The sequence below is a fragment of the Pecten maximus genome, chromosome 1, assembly GCF_902652985.1.
Source record: "Pecten maximus chromosome 1, xPecMax1.1, whole genome shotgun sequence".
NCBI lineage: Eukaryota > Metazoa > Mollusca > Bivalvia > Pectinida > Pectinidae > Pecten > Pecten maximus.
The window spans coordinates 38,549,212-38,567,808 of record NC_047015.1 but is presented as its reverse complement, the minus strand read 5'-3'; the positions used below and the strand labels follow the sequence as shown (position 1 = coordinate 38,567,808).

Below are 18,597 nucleotides of genomic sequence, written 5' to 3'. Positions count from 1 at the left end.
GTATCGGAGATCGGCACTGAAATAATTTCATGGATTTGGCAAGAGCTATCATAATCGTTACCACATGTGATACAGGCACCACCTAAACAACCACAACAACATTTTCATCACAGTTTCCGGTTATGTGGTTGTCATGATATGTCCATTTTTTTTTTGCGCACTTCCTTCTTCCTTTTTTAATATGTATGTTTTACCTAGTTACAAAACAGCTTGTAATATGACACCTTAAATCCGCCCACCACCTCCCTTGCAGGATCAGAGAAAATATAAACGTTTCTCTTAGCGACTGATCGTAAGATCTTATTGTACTGGGTTAAACGGAAGGATGATGTGTTTCTTTCTGTATCTTTCTCGGGGGGGGGGGGGGGGGGGGGGGGCAATATCTAAAGCATTTCAACACGTTGGACCTATGTTTTTACCTTTTCTGTCTTCTTTCCTTTTGACAGTGTCTCCTTAATTATTGCTGTGATTTTAAAACTAATAACCTTGGCGGAGGTCTATATGGTTATGATCAGGATTTTTGGTATTTTTCTGTTAAAGGATATCGAAAGCTGTAGTGACAATTAGGTTTTCTCGAGTTTAAATTCTCAAATTATGGTAAAACTTAGGAAGGACCATATAAGTAATTGTAATTAAGAAGAGGATTTTTTTGTAATAAAGATACATTAATCCTTAATCAAATTAATTTTTGATACGTTGTTTTCTTGGATTTTCAAGGATAACTATTGTACTGATATTTACATACGTTGACTATATATGTTATAGACATATTTCTTTCCTGCTGCTCATAACATTTATTGGCGGAACGAAATACAATCTATGATGCAAATTTATGTTGATGATTCAGTGTATGCTGTAACTGTAAATTGAAATTCATCAAATGTGCCATTCATATATATATATATATATACACATATGCTATATACTCGTATCATATCCATTTATTCTTTGTTGCAAATTTTTTTCCTGGCGAGATGTATTGCTATCTAATGAAGCAACTTCTTCTTGAACGTGTCATCCAAATTACTTCCTCAAAACCACTCGGAACCAAGTTGTTAAAACAATGGCTTAGTAAAACATAGTCTCTACCTCAACCATATACATTGTATGTAGATGTAGCAGTGGTATTTGTGTCCGGTTTACACCAATACTTTTTTTGGTTTTGTTTGTTTGTTTGTTTGTTGTTTTTTTGTTTTGTTACATTGACACTTTTGTATTTATCAATCAAAAAGCTTTTAAAAATATATCATTGATTTGTAATCCAGATCAGGAAGCTTGATTAATCCTCATATAAACATTAATTCTAATGAAGGGAAGGTATCAATCGGGTACAGCTCTATTTGTATTGACGTACATTGTATGGACGTATGACCGAAGAATCAAACATTCCCTGGTACAAGTTTATTGATTATTTTTAACGTCACAATTCAGGTACCAGCGGGATATCCCTAGACAATTGATTATCAATCTATATTTTTATATCATGAAATAATTGGTTTGATTGACTATCCAATTACCATTGTAAAATGACTGAAGCATCCCCCGACTGGAAGGATAACTGAGGGGCAAGCACACACAACTGGATATGGCGCTGGACATGTGCTTTGGTAAAGTTTACACTCGATTAAGCAAGAACTCGGAGCCCTTCAGTTGATCGGGTATAGCATGTATGATGGCGATAGGTCTGGTTAGTAATTGTGTGTTTGTGTCAGGTTTAGCCTCTGTAAACAGCAGGTAATAGCATGAAGGGATCCATTACAACGACCCGGGGTGGAGTTCACTGATAATAATCGCAAGACCTGTCAATACCGGCACATTCCACCTCGTGCTTTTATTAGCTTGCAATGAGGCGCTTGAGTATTCACCTATGAGAAATTATCAGAATTATACTCTTAGTAAATCAATTATGCTTCGGGGCGTGTATGTTCGCATTGGTTCGCAAATAATGCCATCACCAAATATTTTTTGTTTCGCAAAAATATACCATATGTAGTTTTGATGATCTTTGCTAATTGGATGTATTTCGTAATCACTAAAATGTTATGTTTACTAAAATTACTTCTTTCAATTAAAAAAACCATTTGATGAAATCATTTTTTGATAATTTTTTTTACATATATATATATATATATATATATCATAAAAGAAAAAAACTATTTATTTGATAATTGATATCCATCTAATTTTCATGCATGTACCTTTTTGTGAACACATATTACGTCAATTCTATCTTGTTTCATCGATCTGTGAAACAAAATAACGAGGAAATAATGTCTGTTTTAGTGTTTATTCTATAAATGATGCAAAATTAATATTGATATGTGTATTTAATTACCACCGGTATTATAAGCGATATTTCTTTTACGTATTTTGACACCGAAACAGCTGCAGTTCACAATCATTGATAAAGTGGTAAACGTTGTTGCATATATATTCTAATTGCCAATGTAAAATAAAAATTCCAAAACTTAAAAGCGCTCTATGTTCAATTGCAAAAATCTAAATATAATATAATCATCATCAAAACTGTCATGACGTATTAAGCGTCCTTTGACCCGGAACAGATTGTTTGTTCTCCCCAATTACAGGTTATATTTGAAGTAGAAGATATTCCTCATTATGTAAACATAAATAGAAATCATTATAAGTATGCTTGTCTGATCAACACATATTTTACATTTCTTTATCCTCCTTCAGAGGAGTCTCTGAACCAGGCACCTCCAGACTGTCTCGCCTTTCTCTCGATAGCATCATGACTTTCTGTTCTGGAGTGATAGCGATTCCTTTTACTATAAGGGCCTCCTTCTGGTAGCCCCATTTACCTGTGAGGTTGGTCTGTTTACATTTGGGAAATTAAACGCCATTCAGAAAAGGCAAATTCGGCATATCTTGACAAGATCTTACCTATTGAGTTTCACACTGCACAGTGAAACAGGTGTGATTCAAACCAACACAGACGGGAGTTAATATGATAGCAAGGTATTATGTTATAATAGCAAGTGCCAGAGGGAAGATAATGTGTAGGATAACACCAAGAAGGAAAGCATTCAGACATCATGGAACCATAGAGTAGAAAGAAAATATAAAGCAGGAGATTTAAACTTGTTAACTGATAGAAAAAAAATACCCACATATAAAATTCCATGCCTTGTATACAATTTCCTTACTCTCGAATGGGGGGAAACAGTGCGTTTGACTGACCTAATTGAGAGGGTAAAGAGTAGGCACAAGTACAATTGTCATTCGAATGTAGTCACCTTAATAGTTTGATATCAAAGCGTTAAATTAAAGATACTAACAGTATAATCCAATTATTTCATAAATCGACAATATTTTTTATTCCGTCTATTTTTTGTCATGTTAATTATCTCCATTTTGTCAATATTTACAAATCAAGGTACAAAATATAATGATACCGCAAAAAATAATGACGGCAAGATCGTTTGTGCATATTGGAAGAAGGAGCTATACTGACACAATGCCAAGAATTACGGCGTGATGCTTTTGAAAAAAAAAGTATATGTTTGGGAAAAAAACAAGGCCGGACCAGGACTGTACAATGAAATAATACTGCGTGTGAAACGAACTGATTGCCTTCCGTCCAATTTACTTTAGAAACCGTGTATTTTATTTCGAGAAAATGAGAAGATGTTTACTACTTGCGGGAAACGTACGCTCAAATTACCAGAACCATATTGGAAGTGAGTGGAGCGTGGTGATCCATAACCCTAAGACGGGGAGAGACCAGTTCGGCCACCTGTTAACATCTCCCGGTAATGGCCTACCACGGGGTAGATAGGAGGTACAGACACCACTATCAGATCATCAGATATCTGCCAGTAAGGCCTGTAATCTATAGACCGTTAAAACCAATTTATACGTTAGGCACCCTGATAAATATATGTCAGACAATGATGCCTAGTTTCAACGGCTTGATGAACAGTTCACACGGTATCTACACACTTTGACAACACCCATACCCAACAATACACCGTCAAATGAACTCTTTTTATCGATAGAAATTAATACTTGAAATGATCAGGTTCTAAATCTATCACTGATTATAAAGATACCATTAAATCCATTTAATTCGTCGTAGTTCATCGGATCTATTATTTAGATAGTCTCATCAATTTATATTGTTACGGACTTGTTATATAGGTATCTATTTAGTTTATTCAGGGCACGCTTCCCAAGTGTGTGTTATCAAATGTCAATTAAACAGGCTAAAATGACGTTTAATCAACCCAGCACAGTTTAGAGCTAGGTTAAATGTTAACCATAAAAGATAGGTAATTATCGCATGCCAATTAATTTAATGTATATATTAAATATTGTAGCTCAACAAGAATGCATTTTGAGGTTACAAAAGGTACGCTTGACCTTAGCGGCATTGTTAATTACCAAAACCACGGGGAAGACATGTTTGGTTGGGAAAGATGACTGAAGACCTCTTCAAAATAATGTTAATTTCCTAACATTCTCATAAAATGCATTCATAATACTCAGTCCTGTACATGTATTTGACTGCAGTGTACCTTGTATTGGAACTGATAATTAAGTATGAGAAAGTTCTTAAATGTATTCATTTCTTTTATGCCTTTGATATACAATTTTATGCAATATACATTCATTTGATCAAATTTATTCTGCTTTATCTATCAGTAAATATTCATGAGTTCATTTGGATTTTTTTTTAAATTCGTATTTTCTAAGATGTTTAACGTCGACACCTATGCGCTTATCTTCACATAGATTTTGCATATATTTGCACACCTTGTCATTCTACTTTCAATCTACTTGTATTTAGTGACGCCATCGTTAGCAGAGACGCATTTTGTATCTTATCGTACCAGGTAAAATGATAATATCATAACATGGCGTGATTGATAAACCAGAGAGAGAGAAAGAGAAAAATATACACAAGTAACTGCGACAGGTGTTTGTTATGTGCTTGTCATCGACTGGATATGGGGCAAATTTTATAACATTAATAAGCTTGTTCTGGTCTTTTTTCTAGAAATGTGCCATTATAACAGGTGGTCGTATGTTGTAAGTGATATACCGGGAAGGGAAGGGTAATATTTCTGTGTAATATTATAATAGTCAGATGTCGCCTAACCTTCTCATATTAATAAACTTGAAATATAATGATTATAGAACATTTGATACTTATGCAAATAGACGCGTGCTTTTTAACCAGTGACGTGTCCCTACCACTTGGAGGCTTCGTTTTTAAAACATATTTCAGCATTTTTTTTATTATCGACGGATTGATATCGCTTCAAAATTGTAAGTTTGCTAATGATTGTTTGTCTCAACAGGTTTATTATGTAGCACCCGGGACAGAACAATGTAGGCCAGTCAAAGCCACATTGATTCCTGTGTCAAAATGCATTCACCATGGAATGTAACAAGATGAATTGTGTCAATCGTTTAATCAATCTTCTGTTAAGATACCATAACAACGCTATGATGACTAAGTCGACCGAGTAACATATAGATTGGTTTAAAATCATGTGATCTCCGGACAAGTATAAAATTCTGAAATAAACAACGAGTACTATAGTAACAACCAACAATGCTGCTCAGAAAAACACATCCACATTATTATCATGATTATAAAGTCTGCTGAAAAGCTTCAAAGAAATCGATAAAATATATCGATAAGATTAAGCACAGGGTGGTTTTTTAAACACATTGTCGATTCAAGATGCCGTTCATGACACCACAACTACATAATTACATGTATTATGATTATAAGCTTATAGTTTCAGAGATCGGATACAAATTGTGACAGGATATATCTGGACAAACAAATTAACGACAGACGAACGGACAGCTAACGCCAATTCTAAATACTTCCGTCTTTTTCTTTTTTTAAAGCGACCCGGTATGTTAATGTAAACAAAAGACAATACTGCGATTAAAACGAAACAATAGTTCTTATTCAAATTCGACAAAAGGAAGGCGATCTATTAGCGACAAAGTACAGTTTGCATTAATGCTCCTCAAGAAATACAATAAGTCCATGTGCACAGGCATCAAATACATCTGAAGTCATATCGAATAAGTAGATAGAATATTTCGCGATTGGATTATGATGTTGACCATACATATTTCACGTGGTCTTCATCAACTTTCTTCTCTCGAAAACTTCAGTTTTTCCGCCGGTAGTCGGTATCTGAAACGGATATCTTGATACTGCATGGGACCAAGTCCTTGAATATGGAATCAACTGGGACATGTAAACACCGTAGGTGATGGAAGCAGGAATGCTACTATCTAGAAATGGAAACTAAACTACTGGGAAATAGAAATCAGCATGCTTACCATACATCTTTGTAAGCTGCCCTTTACTTGTTACGTTGTATAAGTCAAGATCGGGGTGAGGGACAGATGAAGAGTATGTGGTGAGTGTTTTCTATGTACATGTTCTAGATGGTGTATATCCAAATGACATGATCAATACAGGTTTTTGTTATTTAGAGATAACACAATCATCAATGTTTCTATACGGAAAATTTAATAACTTTGCAATATATGATACTGATATTCCAACCATTTTCCTATTTAGATCTTAGATTTTGTTGATAAATACATATGACGGATAATTATTTCTATCGATTTATACTTTATAATATCACAAACAAATTTTAATGAATACTTTTGTTTTAAAACATCAAATAGAAAATACAGCAAAAACAATATTGCATATAAAAGATTTTGATATGTTATTCCACCGGCTATTTCACTGAAGACGGAAATACACTTGGTATATATATATAGAATTTGTGTGGTAGCTGCGGCAACAGGTGACAGAAGTAGCGTGGAGTTGTACCAGATCCGTGTGTACCTCCACACATCACAGAGTTAGGCTGGACATAGTGTCTATACATCGTCTCACCAACACTGTAATACACAGACGGAGCTGGCGGTAAAAGTGGTTCATTCCAGAAATTTTACCATCTGGTGGGGAACTAGCAGATTACATTATGACATATTACACGCCTTCAAATGCACAACAAATACAGATTACCTTTTTTTCTTGTATCTATGACTTTCATGAAAATGACTTTCACGTTAAAAGAAGACAATTATAAAATCTATTTTGAAACGTCTCTTACCATATTGCAGCATTAAGTCTATTTCTCCAACCACCACTTCTGTGTTTCCACATTTTGGCCCCAACACCGCTGACCTAGAAGGGTTGTACAGAAGACATACAAGGTATAGTATCTAAATCTAATGTTTCCAAATCCATTTAAAAAAGTACTATTAACTTGATTGGCTTTTGTACAACCTTTGAGATTGCTGGGAGGTAAGTAGACTGGCCCCGTGTCTCTAGAATATTAAAATTATAAATAAAATTGAGCTTTATGATTTTGATCCCTAGGATATGTCTGATTCTAAGTTTCAAACTAGGGGCAGATAATCTGGTATTAGAATTTAGCTTGGCAATTCTTAAAAAAAACTTAGGGTCTGGTGGCCAGTCTAGGAGGTAAGCTCTGTTGGTAAACTTAATGTCTCGAATGTTTGTCGATTGCCTGCATGACACGTTTAGATTCTGATGAATAGCGGAATCGGTTCAAGTGGACGTAATCCATGGAGTATCTAGGGTGGTTCAGAAGTATTTTTCATGATCATACAATAAAATGTCCAATACTCAAAACATAAATCATAGAAATCCATTTAACCTCCTTAATTTAACCTTTTTCGGGCACGATTCTACATTTACTTACTTCAGACTCTAGAATCAATGACGACTTAGTAGGGCGAATCAGCTTTACGACCAGTTTTATATTCATCAATCGGCATAATCGTTATCAAATTAATTTATTTGTGTACACGGGTCTTTCGCATTTTTTTCTTTCAAAAAGACACGTGTACAATTTTAACTACAAAAGAAGTCAAATGTGTACCATGCAAAAGTGTAATGCGGTTCATGTGTACCATAGTCAAAACTGGAATGTTCACTTTTAAGTATAAAAGTGTTTAAAAGTGACCGGCCGGTAGCGGTTTTCGTACATACAATTTGGAGGAATTAGTCAAAAGTGCTTTGTCCGTCTTTGTACCATAATGGTAAAGCAAGTTCTAGGTTGCGGAAATATAATAAAAACATCGCTTTTCAGGTACCATATTATTACCTGGCTAATTCGTAAAATTTACCAATAAAAATCCGAAAACCATAAAAAAAATAATTTCCATCTGGAAGAGCATCGTAATTGAAATATTACAGCTCTATCCCAGTTTCTGGCTTTTTTGTAAGTGATGAAAACACATTAGATCGTAAAGCATCTTCTGCATGGCAATAGTTGAGGTCTCGTCTTACCGCGGGCCAGGCATATACTCGGCGCCAGAATTAGATAATGGGGTTGTGTAGTTTTCACAAGTCTATAACGAGTGGGAGTCAGAGAGAATTGAGAATGCAGAAGGATATTAATCACTCTGTCTCTATTTTTACTCCAATATTTCCGTGGATGTCGGTAAACTGACACTTAATAAGTTTGAGATGTTAGACCGTGGTACGATTACAGAAACTTGAAATAATTATAGCAATAAAATATTTATAACCAAATATATATACAACAGTCTATTTAGATTTTATTTGATTACAAATATATTTAATCAATATTCCTAATATCTTTGTTTGTTTGTTTGTTTGTTCGAGAATCTCCTCGAATAGTCATATGACGACGTGTGCTAAGGAGACACCAACAGTCAGGGTCATATGAGGACGGGTATCAAGATAACACCAACAGTCAGGGTCATATGAGGACGGGTACCAAGGAGACACCAATGCAACAGTCAGAGTCATATGATGACCGGTGGCAATGAGACACCAACAGTCAGAGTCATATGATGACCGGTGGCAATGAGACACCAACAGTCAGAGTCATATGATGACCGGTGTCAATGAGACACCAACAGTCAGAGTCATATGATGACCGGTGTCAATGAGACACCAACAGTCAGTGTCATATGAGGACGGGTGTCAAGGAGACACCAACAGTCATGGTCAATTTAGGACGGGTGTCAAGGAGACACCAACCGTCAGAGTCTTATGAGGACGGGTGTAAAGGAGACACCAACAGTCATGACTGTATAAGGACGAGTGTCGAGGAGATACCAATATCCGAAAACATCACTCAGAGCAGCCAAAAAAGAAGAAGAATGCAGCGAATACAACAGGCGGGTTTTTTTTTTTTTTTTTCTTCTTCCTGTTCCTACCGCGTTTGTCATAATCAACAGTGAGTAAACAATCATTGCCTGATGGAGACCACGATAGGGAGAGTATGACTACATTCTTCATAGCCACTACAGGTGACATCAAGCACTTTAGATATTAGTATGCTTCTTGTGTGTTTTTGTGTAAATAGCACCAGTGGCAGGACACATCTATAAGCCTGAGGTGAGACAAGCAGATGTCTCTTCCGGATAAACTCATTACTGAAGAGACAGCCGAATTATATTCTAATTAAGCAGATTCTGGATAACAACGCCAAACATTTGTGGGCTTGCTTTAAACAGTGTAAAATGTTTATCTTGTATTTTAAGATGGTTTGAGCAAAAAACTGAACCACAGATGACTTTACTGCTCCTATGGCAGGCATACTGATAATAGGTGCTAATTACAATTGGTAAAAGTAAATTTATCCGATTAATTAAATTAAATCTTTTATTAATTTTTGCAGTTTTGTTGGTGACACCAAAGCAGCCAATGTAATCTTATTTTAAATGATACAGATGTGTGTGGTTAGTGTGACGAAATAAGATGGAAACGATAACCGAGGCCCATTTTATTATACCACTTATCACACAACTGGTTTCAAAATCGGCAATAAATGCACAGATTTTCCATGTAAGTGGAAAGTGAACGACTCAGGAAACGATCCCACACATTTTTAGAAAACAAGCTGTTCAAAGCCGCAATTATTCAGCTTTTATATCTTCTCTCGAAAGGATTATATCAATGGAAACCGTTCAATAGAATGCTTTTCCATTGTTTGAGATATGATTTTTTTTTTTTGCGGTAATATCGATCATGGAGTTTCTTTAATGGCTTAAAAGGAATAATACCGTAGGGAGTCATACTGTAATAATTGTAATTCATCGATGTTTTTCGGCAATAACGTGAATGCGTGTTTGTGGAAATCAGTGTTGCTTTATCTCCCAATCAGCCTCTGTATAATACTTTGTGTCATATGTTTCTCGTACATTTACATATTCGTTTTGTGTTAGGTTTACAATCTTCGTAACATGCAACAGGAAGGTCCAAACGACAGATACTTAGGGCAGTATAAAGGTTTTAGTCTGAAATGTTGGTAAGGTGACAACTGTTGAATATTGTTATGATTGTAAGGGCAAACTAAATTAACGTTTTGTTAAACAATTCATAGTTTCTACACGCAGTACATATGTAGGTTTGTGTGGACAATTCTAGTAGGTTTTTATTCATCTTTTGCACATGTTACTATTGACAATCACGCTTTAAGATAACACTACATGTCATCATAATGTCATCATTGACGAGTCCTAGAGGGATGAAACCGCTGTATGATGTTCCCATCATACATCATTGACGAGTCCTAGAAGGATGGAACAGCTGTTCCTATCATCATTGACGAGTCCTAGAAGGATGGAACTGCTGTATGATGTTCCCATCATACATCATTGACGAGTCCTAGAGGAACGAAACCGCTGTATGATGTTCCCATCATACATCATTGACGAGTCCTAGAAGGATCGAACAGCTGTTCCTATCATCATTGACGAGTCCTAGAAGGATGGAACAGCTATATGATGTTCCTATCATCATCCACGAGTCCTAGAAGGATGGAACAGCTGTATGATGTTCCTATCATCATTCACGAGTCCTAGAAGGATGGAACAGCTATATGATGTCCCTAACATCATTCACGAGTCCTAGAAGGATGGAACAGCTATGTGATGTTCCTATCATCATTGACCAGTCCTAGAAGGATGGAACAGCTGTTCCTTTCATCATTCACATCTCCTAGAAGGATTGAACAGATATATGATGTTCCTATTATCATTCACGAGCCTAGAAGGATTTAACAGCTAAATGATACAGTTTAATCCATTTACTGTATATATTTGTTTTGAAAAAGCGCTGATATCTGTGTGTCTTTTCTACAATCATTTAAAGGTACTAATGTACATCTGACATGATGCTCTAAGAAACCAAACATCATACTTGGATATACTTTGATATTTTGTACAATTTAATGTTATACGCGTTTTTCAAAATAATATGATGCTTAAATAATGTTTAATTGGGTCATCTTCAATCACCTAGGTCTGAACAGGATGAAGCCAGGTGACACCATTATCACTCTAAAATGTCTAATAAATAAATCTATACTTATCAGTGATCAACACCTACAAGGAGCTGTAACACCAAATACAGTATACCACACAGTCCAGTTTATCATGTTTTGATTAACATTTTGTCCTTGAACCAATAACATTAATTTCAGATCGAAGTACGAATAACACTTTGATGTTGTTCTCAGTTTGTGCAGATAAAACTGTTTAAAATGGGGATGTTGAAACAGTTTGACTATTGACCAATCTGTATCAGTTGTGATAGACAACATGGTAAGGGGTAATATATTAAATCTATCCATAGCATCCATATGTGTAACATTAAAATCATTTATTAGGTTGTAACTGTCCAGGTGGAATATTTTGTCGATATCAAAAACATATCTTGCATTCCTGTACTCGATAAACTGTTAATTGGTGTGTTCACTGATAAACTGAACACAACATGAAAATTATTTGATCTCCGCCTATCTAACATTAATGAGATAGTCTGTTTTGGACACCGACAAAAATAGTATGAGTAATAAGTGGGAATGCTGACATGAACCATGTGTTTTGTGTGTGAAAGGTGTCATCCCTGATCTCTCTGCCCCTTGAAAAGGGCGATCTCGATTCAACAGGTCGACGGACCACTGGCGACATTCCTACTACATTCACAATGCCACTATTGGTAGTGGTGTGTGGTATTTGGGGGATGTTGACGGGGAGACCTTACCTTGCATGTACAGCACGTGTTAACAATGCGTCTGCACTCAGTAATATACGGCAAGGCAGAATAGCGCTCGGTCTACTCGGCGCCAGAGCGATCGTAACGGGAGAGATAATTAGAAACTATACACCTCCCAGGGGCACTGGCGCAGAACACCCACATACGGCTAGTTCACAAATAGTGTCAAATTTCACAGCAGTCAGACTTTCAAATATCATTTTAATTGTCACTTTTCCTATTCTTATATATGTGTAGGGAAACTAATGCTTTATTATTGAGCTACTTTCACATAGGTAGATTTGTAGTTAAATTGAATGTAGGAGACACAGCTAAATGTGTAAAGCGTAGGTGATCCGTGCTAGTCGCCTCAGGTAAATTCTGGTGAAAGGTGGCAGTCATAAAAACCACGAGATAAACACCTGTCTCCGGAATGTCTGATTCCGTTTATATTACATATGACATTAGACACCTCGTGTTTGTTCGGGGCTTTTGAAGCTAGGGGTAAATATACGGCTCTTGTTGGAGAATAAAGAGTTATTGCCACCTGTTAGCTAGACAGGTTTTAACGTGCGCTCAACAGTGAAGGCCCAAAAAATATATCTTTTATGCACACACAAACTTACACTCACACTTACACCATACTATTTACTCTGAGATTAATTAGAGGGGGACTTCTGTATGAGGTAGTGCGGAACATAGTAAATCACTAGATATGTATTTTATATGCCTTATGTATTACCTGCTTAAATATTTTATAAGTGATTAATACTTTTACTCCAGGTGTTTCCAAAACGACTGATGCACAACCAAAGTGGTTAAGTTATAAAAACGAATCCGTCGAGTACGTACCTAGACCGCATTATCTCTTTATGAGTGTACCTGTCTTATTAGGTATGACCAGGTAATACCTGCTTAAGACGTATTAAAGTTTAGTCAGTAGCATAGGCGTGAATATTATAAAGTACATAACAACATTATAATGTAACTTCATAGCATAGCTTTGATATATTTTAGATTAGGATTTCATTGTATACTAAACGTTTATAAATATCTTTATAAATTATGTTTTATTGGTCACTCACTTGCTATATTAAATTGATATATAAGTTATAGATATGTTGGTTAATGGTATGAGTATGGCTGATTATTAACCTCAGATACTATATACTTTTCAATTACTATTTTTCTAGAATTACAAAATATGCTATTTTTTCCTGTTTATAAAAATGATACTGATGTATATATCGGGGTTTTATATAAATATTGGATAGTATTAACACCTGATTAGGACATCAATGTCACGTAATGCTATATTTTTCCCCGACAGCATAAGAAATGGAGTTTATTGTATGATATGTACGGGTAAAATCTAATGCTAGACAGTGATTTACTACAGTATGATTGAATCAGTTGATATTAGTAATTTTGACTAGTGACACTGGCGAGATAATTAACAGAATATGAGAATAATCATTATGAATGCTTAGCTATTGTTGTCCATTGGATGACGATTTATGAACCCACCATTTACATTGTTGTTCCCTTTGTAAGCTACAGATGGGAAGCCTCCGGTAACTAAAGTCCAGGTGTGCATCAGTCACGCTTGATTTCCTCCCTGCTGTCCAGGGCAGTGAAAGTGACACACAAAGAGGACTGCACACACAAAAAGGAGTTTGCGGACATAGACAGCTGTGGGAGGTGACGGCCAAGGTGACTCCCGTCCTGCCTTTGTCTCACACTATACAACATGGCATTCTATACATGTTCCATAGGCATCATTAAATAGGTTTGTGGATTATCAACGTTTACCATATGTTGATATTCATGCATTGCTAAAATAATTAACATTAATTATCTTGTTCCCACTATGATCATCGTAAAATTAAACAAAATTAAACATTTTCAAAATAACAATATTGATATAAAAAAATAATATATAATCTGTATATGCTCATATCAATCATATTTTGATATGACGAACATTGTCTGTCGAACTCTTAACCTTTCTGTGTTGCGTTTGGGTACGCAAGTAATGGTAATAAGTCAATTGTACTTATATAGAAAGTATAAATGCAAATGAAATATAAGAGTTCAAATTGTCAATTTCCTGATGTTACCAATATGCATGTGAATGGGCAAAAATAAGATACGCCATGATCGTTCTTCTGCCTATTATCACTAAACGAGGGTTAATTAATTCCAACATTGCTCCCTGAAGACGCGGTAGGGACATTTATGGAAATTACCTACAGGTGCAAACAAGTAATACCTATATATTCTGACGGTCTACACTACGCACCTGTCTGTCGAGGTGAAATCAACACCTAGTGTCAAAGGGTACCTTCTGATTGGTATAAACACCTGTTCGAAGGGATTACGAAATATTTCAAAAAAATATCAACGATATCAATTATTGAAGAAACACCTACAGCTCAAATTATCTTTAAAAATAAATTTATCTTGACCAAAAGTAATAAAGAAATCAAAACATATTGTGAATACCTCCAATCAATCATTCTTAAGATAAATCCGAGAAACATTTGTTTGTTCAGAATTATTTATAGCAATCAAACTTACTACCATCGTACCCTAAGCCAGAAGTTTTCACAACCGTTTATAATCAAACATCTGCAGAAGGGAAAAAAAGACGAATTCATTAAATATTCAGCAGTTTTGTACGTTTAATCTAGCACCATTTAACAAAACACACATCAACTAAGAACTGAATCAATAATTCATTGAACACACTTCGACTTCTAGAAGCTAACATATTGTTCAGTTCACAGCCCGTGTTCGGGAGACGTCTTTCAGTAATTAATTCTTATCACTAAGATCTATCCAATCCACATCTGTTCCTTCCCGAAAAAAAAGTTTTCTTTACTCACATTTAGAAATAAAATATTTTAAATCAAAACAGGTAGGACTTAAGTAAAATGTTAAAATATCACAGAAACGCAAGAAACAAAACATCTGGTGAAGTCTTGATGTAGAAATTTGGCAGCGTCAGAGTTTAGCTTTCAACACAAGTTCTGCATTGCGCACCCCTCGTAAATGACGTTTCTACACCATTTCATACACATCCTCTGCGCAGAGCTCCGCTATCAGATTATACTGCCGTGTTGCCATCTGGGGATCTATTTGGACATTATCAGTTAGGATCAGCAGTCAGTGGTTCCTACTCACTTGTATATAGAATACGTCGTCTGCTAAACATAGAAGCATGTTGTCCAGATGTTCCATTCCCTAGCACAGAGGTGTTCACTTGGCGGCCTCGCGGCTCCATCTAGCTCCCCTTTCTCTCCCTATATCTACTTGTGTTGTAAATATAATCCATATCTATTTGTCTGATGCAAACCTAACATACATTCCTCGTTCTTGTCTTCCACCCACTTGTGTTGCCATACATACTTCTAGTGTGACTAGTGTCGGCGTCTAGCCCGTCCTTCTGTCTGTATCGTCCGTGTACACACATCCACTAATTCAGAAAAGGACAAATCACTATTAGTAGGAGATGGAGCAGTATTACTAGAACTACCGCTATAGTCGATGTCCGCAAGTCTCCCCAGAGCATTTATATAACTACTGGCTATCCTAAGAATTGCTAATTTGGAGAGTTTCTGATTATATGAATATGACGGGACAGCCCGGCGTAAACTGTCAAATGCTGCACTAATTGTGTGAACTCTTGTCCTTTCACGGGCGTTAGCCTCAACACGCCTTTCTCGTGTCATGTTCTTATAATTTTTCCTAGTCTTTTTACCGTTTTTACCGCCATCGTTCATATAATCATCATCGTCGTACTCCTGGTTTTCCTCTAATTCACTGTGATGTTCATGGTGATGATGAATCTGTTGTTGCTGTTGAAGTTGTTGTTGTTGTTGTTGAAGAGATTCCCTTTGAATATTAGCACTATTAATTAAATCCATTCTTCCATAGCCTGCCCCATTAGGGAGAAAGGCAGGGTGTTTATAATGAAGATTTGGGACAAGATAATTAGGAGGAAAATGCCCAGGAAACAAAAACATCCCATGAGGAACAACAGGTGGTGTGATGTTAGAATCACTGGGTCCTTGTAAGGAAACGTCCTGTTCAGATGAAGTATTTGACCTGTCCGGAGGAGTGTCCGGAGGGTCCTCCTGGACATCCTCACTACTCCGGCCACTCTCTGACCCAGCACTACCCCCTCCTGGACTATCTGGACAGAACCTTTTAATACTAAAGTCCGTTCTTTTCCTAGGTTCACTCCGCTTTCTTTTGTTTTTCTTCATAGGTGAATTATTAACATCCGATATTTGAAACATTGTCTTAGAATCCAATACACGCCCGTGAGTGTCGGGATCAGGACTAAGCTCCCCGGGGGAGGGCGAGCGAGGGTAAGCACCACTTCCACAGGTGGACGAGGCAGTAGTCATCCTGTGTTGTGTGAGTACACGACTGACTGAACGTCTCGCTGTGCTGTGCCTCGGTCTATACAGCGCCAACTTGTTTACACCAGCGACCTAGTCATACAGTCGGCCAGATGTTAAATGTTAAAGAATTCCTCGGATGCGTGTTATTTATTGACTAATCTTATTCAGATGGCTATCTTTCATACCGGCAATTGAGGCGATATAGACGTGGGTTGTGTGGGTCCACTGCTGCGGTACAGGCCTCACCGTTGTATATATATCTACATTACCGCGGTAGTCAGCCGTACTTGTACGGTTTCATCTGTTCAAAGTAATTAGAATATGGAAATTAGAAAGCGGGTGTTTTATTCGCCTTTAATGCTCCACCTATATAATAGCTTCGCCAGGTGGTTGCGTACAAGGTTTTTACTAGTTGTCGGGCAAATTCAATATGTTTCAGTCGATGGATGAGTCCACTGTGAAACGCGGGGTAAAACACACGACAATAAAGAAGAAATGTTTTTATTGAAGTGTTAATGTTGCCGTGCGGATTAGTCGCCGTCAACAAGATGAGAGATTATGATGATTTCCGAAGTCGCCAGGTTGGGTTACCTTATCTCTCGCCTAAGGCTCAAGAAATACTGCTCTTTCTCGCCATTGCTTTTGTTAGAGAAAGTAAGAGGATTTTAGGTCCGCGTGAAAATATTTCTACGGGGATTTGAGCGTTAATACGCCAACACATCTGGGGGGCGAAAGCCAATCTTGTAGTGTAATACACCGTGGAGTGTTCTTGAGTAACATCAGCACATATTCAAGATAGAATATCACTTATGTCCTTAAACACTTTTATTTTAATCTCATATTTTATAAACACGAACAATAGTGGGGATTTAAACATTCTTACTTATGTTAAAGGGTTTGAGCACCCGTAAGTAATGAAGATGAAGATTAACACTTGACGGTATTAAACCTGACACCATTGCCAATGTTGTTATATGGGACGTAAATTCCAACAGTAGAAATTAATATGTTCTGATTAAAAATGTATAATATCTTTTTAATAAATCTCACCAGAATAATTATTTTTCATGAGCTTAAATAATCAATTCTATGGTATGTCCTTAATAAGTTGCTTTAATAATTATTGCTAATGCGCAGTAATTTATCGTTTTACACAATGTTTTCCGTTACCTGTGTTTTTTCACCTGTGTATATAATTGGTGAATTCTCCAGGTGTAGCCCTACTTGAAGAGTTTAGTAATGGATACTTACGAGAGCACATAGCAGGTTAACACCGAGAGATACGAGCCTCTGTCAATACAATTCATTGTTTATATTAAGATTGGGTCCGATAGCATGCTTCAGCCAATTATCAATTAAATATTTAACACTAGTAATATAAAGACCAAGCGGTTGGGTTCACCGCAATGGTTTAACACATAGTAGTGTGTTAGTTAGAGAAACATATAACCACCAGTTGGATGTGTCTACACCCATTTTGTTTTTGATAAAATGTCAATGCTGCTATTCACCTAATACTCTCTCAGCCTAAAACAAACACCACAACTCTTTGCAATTAAAATCAGTTGCTTTGTAATTCTGTTTTGACCCGAGATATACAAATTTATTTATATGTATTAATTTGTCTGCTTGTATTTTGGTGTGTTTCTTGTGTTACTAGTGCCATATTCTATGTATATTACATACATATACACACACAAACACTCTAAAACAAAAACCTGTCTGCAAAGTGGCTTTCAGCAAAAGAGTTTCATTTACATAATGTAACAGGTTACGAGGTCTAACGTGCCTTATGCTTTACCGTATAGGCCTTATACTAATGGCTGGATACACGTCAAGTTTCTGACACAAAACATGGCGAGCTCCAGGTTTTCTGACGCCTGTTTTCGTGCGCGGTGTTACATTCTTTCTATTAATACATTAATTGTTTTACCATCTGTCAGACTACAATAAATTTAATTCTGCATATAAAATGCAATAGAGAAAACAGCCTCACTTGTCACTTATATATATTGCTCAATCATCAGTAGAAGACTGGTGAAGATATATGTACGTCGACTGCTTGCTCCGAATAAAGGATTTAATGCAAATAGGTAAAAAGTTTGGAGCCATGAGACTTCAATTAAAATG

General features: G+C 36.3%; 1 protein-coding gene across 1 annotated transcript; it reads right to left on the bottom strand.

Annotated features, from left to right (window-relative positions):
- Positions 1-14,719: 14,719 nt before the first annotated feature.
- LOC117332985 lies at positions 14,720-16,793 on the bottom strand. Its single transcript, XM_033892087.1, has one exon. It carries the CDS (start codon positions 16,468-16,470, stop codon positions 15,478-15,480), a length of 993 nt encoding a protein of 330 aa, XP_033747978.1. The 5' UTR covers positions 16,471-16,793; the 3' UTR covers positions 14,720-15,477.
- Positions 16,794-18,597: the final 1,804 nt, after the last annotated feature.

Excerpts from the sequence above, each read along its gene's own strand:
- LOC117332985 (XM_033892087.1), bottom strand. The coding sequence starts at position 16,470 with ATGACTACTGCCTCGTCCACCTGTGGAAGTGGTGCTTACCCTCGCTCG.